General features: G+C 35.2%; 1 protein-coding gene across 1 annotated transcript in view; it reads left to right on the forward strand.

The window, feature by feature from the left end:
• Window positions 1–9,240, forward strand: part of LOC149565070 (cytochrome P450 734A1-like) — a 35,089-nt gene extending 25,849 nt beyond the window's left edge. The window contains exons 4-5 of the mRNA XM_089818621.1: window positions 8,067–8,457; window positions 8,696–9,240. Of these exons, the coding sequence (XP_089674747.1) occupies window positions 8,067–8,457; window positions 8,696–9,121 (817 nt within the window). The 3' untranslated portion in view covers window positions 9,122–9,240. The remainder of the gene's footprint in view (window positions 1–8,066; window positions 8,458–8,695) is intronic.
• The last annotated feature ends 313 nt before the right edge of the window (window positions 9,241–9,553 follow it).

Consider the following 9,553-nt stretch of genomic DNA (forward strand, 5'->3'; position numbering starts at 1 on the left):
CAACAATTCTCACCGAAACTACAAAATCTCAAAGGAGAATCTTGCACCTCGAAAATGGAAGAAAATTTGAACTTCAACTGGAATGCGTAAATATGAAGAAACATAAAACCCCACTTACCTACAATTATGCCTAACTCGGCCTTCTAAATGGGCTTCATGAAACTTCCCGAAGGATTACAAACCGGCTAACATGGCCAAAACACTAATAACTAACTAGATAATAAGGGCCCTAAAGATATTATTATTAAGTTTTGGGGTCATACAATAATTAACTTCAATTGAACTATTTAATTACTATATTATTATTTTGGACCTCTTTGATTTTATAACTAAATTTATTAATTAAAGAAGTCATTTTAAATATTATTTAATTTTTGGGACTAAATTAATTAATATAATTAAGTCAATTTATTAAAATTTGGGGACATTACAATGTTTTAATGGTACACGTGTGTTAGTCAAAGAAACTATGAAAGAAGGTGGTCTTATTTTCAATGGATGGTAGTAGTGGAAAAGAGTTTTCAGCTACAAAGGAAAGGTAATGAATCAATCTATACTAGCCTTACTGGATTTACATAAAAGATTTTAGGTGCTTTGTAATGCAAATAAGGCAGCTACAAAGGGCGATTCAAGTGAAGTTGGGAGAGCCATAACTAATCTAGTGAGAAGTTAAAATGAAGTTAATCATAAACATTCATTTTATAATTAGGAATGTTTTTCTATCTTGTGAGCAATAAATCAATGGAAACAATGCTTAGTTCCAAAGGAGTTCATCTCACTTACTAACCATCAAGCATTGTAGTACTTAATAACCAAAGAAAAATAAATCAAACACATATAAAATGGATAGAGTTATAATTTTGTCTTGAAACATACAATCATAAAATCTAACTAGTTGATAGATGCTTTAAGCAAGAGATATTTGATGTTGATTGAAATGAGTATTGAAGTTGTAGTTCTATAAGAATGTTGCAGACTTAAAAGGCTTATTCTATTCAAGAGAATTTGAACTTCAAAGGTAAATATTTTTGCATGCCACAAGGATCTATAAGTAAAATCTTGATCAAGGAAAAACATAGATGATGTTTTTAGCAAAACACTTGAATATCGATAAGAGTTTAGCATAGATGAGTGAGAGTTATTATTTGCCTAAGATGAGTAAGGATGTAAAGAATTTGGTTTTGCAGTGTTAAATTTGTTAGTACACTAAGGGAAGAATTGAAAATATGAGATTGTGTTGCCCTTGCCCATCCTTGAGAGACAATGGCAAGAGAAAAACATGGGTTTCACTCTTGGATACCAAGAAACCAAAAAGATAATGATCCTATTTATGTTGTGGTTGATAGATTTTCTAACATAGCACAATTTATACTTTATTCCTTGTAAAATTTCATATGGTGTTTCTCATGTTGCTAATTTATTTCTCAAAGTAGTAGTAAGACTCCATGGTCCACCCAAGAGCATAGTCTGAAAATGAGGCACTAAATCCTAGTGTAACACCAACATTGAGGTACATTGGGAGGCTAGGACGCCAGAATGAATTTCTGGGAGGGGGAGACAAAGGGCCTCAATTTCGGGACAGCGAGGGGACAACAACAGGGGGTGGGGTATGGGGGTGTTGTATACTATACATATGGAACTTGAAATGTTATTTATGAAATGATGTTTAAGTATAACATACCAAATTGAATTATTTGAACATATCAAAAATTGCAACACAAACTAGAACCATTGAACATTCAACATGGTAACATAGTACATACCCAATAGTAACATTCAAAAGTCCAGATTCTAATAGAAATTCAAGTACCTGTCCTAGCAGCAGCATGGTTGTGGAATGGTTACGTGGGGTTACTTAAGTACTCCAAGTACCTGGTGCAGAGATGTCATGAGAACAAGTACTTTGAGGTTTTGAGATGGTGTGAGTCCCCAAGTTTCACTGCTAAATTCATTGGTCTTTTTTGAGAGCTTATGGGAAAATTTGATCACTAAGCTAAGTTTTAGCTCAGCATTGTAAGTAGAGGCTTGACAAATCGCTCAAGATGTTTGGCTGGAAAGCAACCAGCTTAGTGGGATTTGATACGCTCACAAGAAGAGCTTTCCTATAATAACTCCATATATAGAAGCATGGATAAAATCCCTTTGCAAAATGTATATGAATATGGTCTGAAAGGGGTAGATGTCTTGCAAAACATCACTAAAGGGCATTAATTAATCAATGAAAACATAAAAAAGTGTAGAAAAATTCAAAGATAGGGTGATTGTAAAAGAAAAGAACATGAATTCCTAGTTGGATATTTAGGAAAGGTTTCCCCAAGGAACTTGCAACAAATTAAAATGGATGACATTTAGGACCATGCGAGGTGATAAGCAAGTTTGCAACAAATGCCTGTGATTTAGAACTCCTACAAGGTATTGGTATCTCTCCAACTCTAATATTTTTGATTCCTATTATTTTCACCAAGACAAAAATCTGAATAAGGTTGACACATATTTTGTAGAGTAGAAACAAGATTGGGTCCAAAAAATGCTTGATAAGGCAAAGGAAGAAGTAGAAACAATCATTGGTTTCTGATTGGCCAAAAGAACAAGACGGAAAGGAGTATAGTGAGTATTTGACAAAATAGAAAAATATGACAGTTGAAGCAACATAGTTTTCTTCAAGGTTCGATTGAACTACCCAAAAGGGTGATAGCACTCCCAATAATTTTCAAAAACTCTGGGATCATTCCATTCCACCTAGCAAGTATGATGTAGGAGAATCAAACACACCTTCGTCGATCATTTCTATTTTTCTTACTTTCCTTTGTTTTGTAGGTTCCAAGTGTCTTTGAATTTTTTTTTCTATGAGGTCCTTTACTATGGGCATGGGCATGATTGCCATCCTTATTCATTTATCCAACTCATTCTACAAGAAGATGTGCTAATTTTGATAGCTACTTGGAGTTATGACACCACTAGGGCATTTTTTGGTTCTCAATAAACATAGTATGCTAGTTACTAATCTTTGAGTGGATGTGACAGCAGAAACAATTAACTTGTAACCTACAGTTGTAAAAACTCTGTTGGAAGGCGATTACAAAACCTCTTTTGAGTTGAACCAATTTGCGACATCTAATTTGTTCATTCAAATATGAAGCATGACTACAGAACAGGGAGTATAAGTTTCTATTTAGGGGTGATGACATTTAGAGGTTTAGCCAATAAGAAAATAGCATAAGAAAAAATGAAAAGTACATGGATTGTCCATATGAAAGAATAATTTGTAAGAGGCTGAGGGTAAGAAAAATAACAGAAAACTTGAAATGATAGGAATATCTGGTATCAAAAATTATTTTGTAGTTTTCTGAAGGATTTTGATTTTTAGATTAGATGGTGACTTCCTATTATAGCAGGTCCAATATTCCAGTAGGGCACAAAAAAAAATCTTTTTATGAAAAAAATAGAAAACTTGCTGGTTCTTCTTCTTGTCTATGTTAAAAACTGAGCAATTTGTTCATTAACCCCTGTGAGATAGGCTGCCTAGATTGGCTTTCCTTGCAGGTACCCAGTCTTAGACTGTATCTAGGACAAATAATCAGAGGATTTTCTCAAGATATTCTACTATTATTGCCTTCATTAGGTGGTCGTTTTATATAATTTATGATTTTAGGGAGAAGTTTTAGGAGGTTTTTACAGGCCTTCATTTTCTCCCCTGGATTTTCATCTTACAAAATTATAATGATCTTGGATCTTTCTTATAGATCAATGACTATCCTCCCACTGTCGAATGCTATCTTTTCCGAGGTATGAATGTTTCATTCATTATAGCTAATACGTGAAAGAAAGTAATTTTGGGGTCTCATTTTAGGACACACACGGCAAGGGTTTTTTTTTACCTCCAAAAGTGACTTTCTCTATTTTTGGGCTACTAATTCTTTATAATTATTTCCTATTAATTATCTAGTGTCTTCTTGAGATTTAGTTTTAAATCCTATGGTTAGAGTACAGCTAATTTACCCCATGCCTTCTTCATCTACTCAAAATTGCTCCCAAATTCATTCTTGTAAGTTTTCTTGGCAATCCTATACATTTCATGGCAAGGGATATTTGGGGCTCAACACCATCTTTTTTGTACAAGACTATAATTTCAAATCTAAATTCTGATTTTAAGACTTGATGTTTGAACTAATAAGAGCATAGGTGAGTGATCTTTAAGAGTTTCTACAAGAACTTTTGTTGGACTTATTGCTTGGCCATATCCATTTCTAGAAGACAAGTATTTTGTCCTGGTTTTCAGCTATATGAATATTACTTTTCTTTTGTTGATCCAAGTGCAGATGTCATCTATGTTGTCCACGTCAAGTAAATTAATTGATGCGATAAGTGTTGAGAAAATCACACAAGTTGATCAAAGTTCAAATTATTCCCTACCTTGGCCCATGAGAGAAGAGCATGCATACAAGCTTAGAAAATAACCATATCCAAAGATCAATGACATACCACAAGGTAACACAAGATATACTCTAGAAAACTCCTCAAGATGGAAAAACCCAATTAAATGTTATATATGGCTAAACACATCAGCTAAGATACTTCACAATTAAATAGTTATGTACATAACTGAAATATTTTGTTTTTGTGCAAGGTATACAACATCCTATTTCTATCAAGTTCTTGAAGCTTTCTCTTCTCATAATTTGATTTAACTATATTGAAATCTCCAAGGAGAATGATGTGCTCATTTGGTAGGGCAGATATCCAATTCTTTAGGTTTCCAATATATGGTATTCTTAGTTTTCCCTTGGAAAAGTACAGATATTAGCATTGCTGGCTAATTTCATTTGATAGAAAGCAGGATGAAGTGGCCCTATGCAAGTGGAATGGTTAATAGGCTATGCACCCCAAGTTTTTAGAATGGGAATGGTGGGAAAAGGTGGGATGTCTTTCCAGTTAAAGTTACTTTTTGGGCCTTTTTTTAAGGTATGACATGGGATGGCTATTAAAAAGGGATATTTATAAATATAAGGAAATTTCAAATGTTCATATGTTAAAGATTGATATATCATATTTTGTAGACATTATAGAACCTTTATGAGCATGGTTAATTGAATAGGTATTATGATGTTCTTTGTGTATACATGAGTGTGAGTTAATAAGACGCTATATACTCAAATTAGGAATTTAGTATTAAAGTTTTCCTAAAGCCTTCAAGACTACATGATTTGTTGTCAAACTCATTAACAAAGAGAAATGTTCGAGTAGAAAGATTAACAAATTTTGTTCTCATAATTAATTTAACCTTAGACGGGATTGCTTTATGAGTTGTCTATGCAAATATATCTTTGCATTATGGAAATGGTGTTTCCTACCAACTATGACTTAATTCATATTCAACAACTAATGACAATAGCATGTTAAGTTTTCTTATGGCAGTCCTTGTTACAAAACAAGCTCTCCAACATATGAAACAAGATAATCCTTTATCGTTATTTTTATTCTGAAGATGTAGAGTTTTACAATAGGGATATGTATTCTGTATATTTTGTAATTATGATTTATCATTTCTCTGTTACTTAGTTAGACTTGTAGTTTGATGGGGGTTTGGGGGCAATGTCGCCAATGGGGTTGAGGACAAACTCTGCTCACAAGGGTTTGGTGGAAAAGCCCCTAGAGGGGTCAAGAAGTAGTGCTCCTTGTGGGGTTCTAGGATGGTGCCTTGGGTACATTCTCTATCACGATGCAGGGCTATGTAGAGAGGCGGAGCCCCAACCACCAAGCCCGAATTAACACCTTTAAAATGCATAGACCTTCATGGTAAACCCATTTTCATCAAAAAAATTATAAATCATAGTGGACATGTCATAAACCAAACAAGCATTGAAAGGTTGTTAGTTTTGTTTTAAATGAGACTGAAATTGTCCTAAAGTATGTTAGGGGACAGCTTGCCACACTCAAGAAAACATGGCACATCTGAACATCCCCTGGCCATCTTGGGGACAACTAACCATCCCCTAATGTACACCCTGCATTTTTTTTAAGTCCTTGAGACATTTTTCTAATTTTGGCACAAAAAGGGGATGAGAAGGGGATGTTACCTAGGCTGCCCTGCATCCATGAAGCATCTCTTATAGGGGACGAGGGTAAAAGGACAGAGGAACTGTCCCTAGGTAGCATTGTTAACAGGTACATGCCTTGTGTATGTAAGCCAATTTTCTTTCTGTGGCATGTTCATATATGTTTGAATCCATATGTGTTTTGAGTTGTTGCTGATTCTTGCTGATTCTTGCAATAGGATTATATCAATCTTATTTGAAACAGCTAGGTTTCACAAAAAATAGATTCTATTGGGAGCTCGATAAACCTCAAATGTGCTAAGGAATAACCATATTATTTGATTTTTCCTTTCTAAGGTGCTATTACTTGTTTTTCACATTTTCCTAGAGTCTGGATGTCTAAAACGGAAATCTTCTGTTTTTCCTCTATGTTGCTGCATGAGTTGGTCATGGTCCCTTGACTTGGACTCTTGACGTCAAGGGCTTGTGCCATAAAGGTGACAAGATCCTTCGTGTCATGAACTTTCATCATGTTCCTTGTTTGCACTTCTTCTGCCCTTGAGGTTTCAAATGGATTAGAGAATGCTACCTGAGTTATCAAAGAAGGAATTTCTCTCTTCTTCCTAATGTAGACTCTAGAATTGTTGCTCTGCTATTTTTCACATGTTCTTGATCTTGATGCCCTTCTGCTGCTGTGCCGTTTGTGTGGGTTCATTCTAGAAAACATTAACTTGGTTTCCAACTCTTTTTTACCATCTTGTCTTGAAGGGTTTCGCTGGGTTACCTCTTATCTCAGGCATACCCTTCTAAATGCAATGTTCATGACATTTTCTGAACTGAAAGGGATGCTTTCACAGTCAACTTCTTGTTCCCACGCTATCCCACTCACATCCAATATGTTTCTTTAAAAGGCTGATTTTCGTTGATTTGTATTCAGTGCTCATAAAACTTTTGACCTTATTGAATAACCTAGGTTTCATGCAATCTCTGAACCGATGATATATATTCTGCAGTGGCTTTGCCTACTCTCTTGGGAGAAAATGAAATCTTACACATACTAGTGCTATGCATAGTAAATCATCTGTTGAATATGATTTAAAAGACTTATAAAAACGTCCTTCAATAACCTGTCTCTCTTCAAAGATTTAATTTCCTTTTTATTCTGGAGAGAATAATGCCACCAAATGCTGTTTGGAATTAAAAGCATCCTAAGGGTGTCTAGTTTTTCTGAGCTGAAGCCTTCAATGTTTTGACTCTGGGAAAATATCTCATTTAGCAATAAATCAAGGCTCCTTCAAAATTCAGAGCCGATTATCCGCCTCCTATATTAAAACTAAAGTTTTGGAGAGTTTTCAACTTCAAGTAGCATCAATCACCTTCTGATACGAAATCTGTATCTTCCTCGAGCGGTCTCGCTGGTTTCCGACAGATCGATTCTTTGAAATTATGGGTTCTTGTTTTAATTGGTAATTATATCAATAAGATGGTCAGTTGATTTGTTTTGTCCTTTTATTGAGCCGTTTTTATTCTCAAACCTATGGATAAAAGAAAGGGACAGACGTGGGGTGACGTTGCTGATCTAGGGTTTGTAGCATGGAGATGAAGGTCTTATGAATTTACAAGGGCATCTGTTAAAATCCAGTAATTTAGGATAGAATTTTAACATAATCCAATTTTTTAATCCTCCGCCATTTTACACAGCCGCATAAGCCTTGAGGGCATGATTACCTTCATTTTGAATGCTTGTAATTGTATCAGTAAGTGATCTGCACTATCAGTAAACTACAGCCCTAGGGACACCACAATAAGTCGGATGACCGTTGCTGGCTCTAATTTTAATTAATTTTTCCTGTCTCATCTATGACTCACTTTCGCTAAAAACTTTTCGATCTAATGGAGCATAACTTTATCCATGTTTTGTTCAACTCTATCATTTGTAATGCAATAAAGATCTATTAAACCGGAGACATATAATTGTTTATATCTTCATAATTAAGGATTAATAAATTCTAGGATTTTTATTGCTAACAGGTTTCTTCCTACAAAAAAGAATAGGCAACGATGGGCATTGGAGAAGGAAATTAAGAGATGTATTATGCAGGTGATTGAAAGCAAAGAGAGGTCTGCCATTGAAAATTCAGGGGACTATGGCACTGATCTACTGGGTCTGATGATGACTTCCAATAAGGAAGAGGGAAGAAGAAAGGCTCAAAGAAACATGAGCATGACCACAGATGAAATAATTGCTGACTGCAAGAATTTCTATGTAGCTGGTCAGGAAACCACAGCAATCCTCTTGACATGGACGATGGTATTGCTGGGAATGCATCCAGAATGGCAGGAGAGAGCACGGAACGAGGTCCTGGAAAAATGTGGGAAAAAATATTTTCCAAACGCAGAGACTGTCAATGGTTTAAAAATTGTAAGAAAGCAGACTCTACGTTTAAATTTTTTCTGAAATTCATTTTTCCAATAGCGGTTCTAAGTTATGAAATTATGTTCTGTTTTCACAGCATTCTGCTTGGAGTTTAAACTGTGTGCAGAGTATTTTTTTAATAGCCATCAAAGATTATGCAAATATAGTTAGTTTTCAATTTTTCCAAATTTTCAGGGCAAAAACTTTGATTAGTAGATCATTTGTTGGATTCATTTGATTGCAGGTGGGGATGATATTAAATGAATCCTTAAGACTTTATCCACCTTTACTTATGTTGACACGAGAGACATCGAAGCCAATGATGCTTGGAAGGCTCTCAGTTCCTGCGGGTACTCAGCTTGAGATTCCTATTCTTCAAATCCACCACGATAAAGCGTTGTGGGGAAACAATGTGAACGAATTCAATCCAGAGCGGTTCGACCAGGGAATTTCAAAAGCTGGTAAGCATCCATTGGCATTCATGCCATTCTCAATGGGCCCAAGAACCTGCATCGGTCAAAACTTCGGACTAATGGAGGCCAAAATAATCTTGGCCATGATTCTGCAACGATTTTCCTTTGAGATTTCGCCCAATTACATCCATGCACCTGTGCAATCACTCCTACTGAAACCCCAACACGGTGCGCAGGTCATTCTTCGTATGAATTAAATTCTTCAACGAACAGATTCCATGAAAATAATGTATTTTCTGAGATGAACAGCTGCAAAAGTACAAACAAAACATGGCTAAGTTTTATTATTTAATGAATGATAAAGAGATTTTAATAACTTCACAGGCCGGCGCAGCCTATGGGACAGCCTCATAACACAACTCTTACCTTTTTAAAGTTGTTTTGCTGAGATCTGTTCTTTCACAGTGAATGTTGACCACTAATTACTAAGTCAGCTAAGCTGTTAAGTTGAGGTTCTTCAAAAAGAGTAATTAGGTTGCCCATTTCTAAAATATCTATATCTAGAGTGGATGTTGTGTTGAATTCTTTAATATAATAATATTTTTTTCCATATAAAGTCCTTAGAATTTTTTTCTTATAAACTTTTTTATTCCACCAATGTTATCTAATCTTCCATTTTCCCATCCACT

This window comes from Cupressus sempervirens, chromosome 3 (assembly GCF_028749045.1).
Source record: "Cupressus sempervirens isolate cs-2001-9-10 chromosome 3, ASM2874904v1, whole genome shotgun sequence".
Classification (NCBI taxonomy): domain Eukaryota; kingdom Viridiplantae; phylum Streptophyta; class Pinopsida; order Cupressales; family Cupressaceae; genus Cupressus; species Cupressus sempervirens.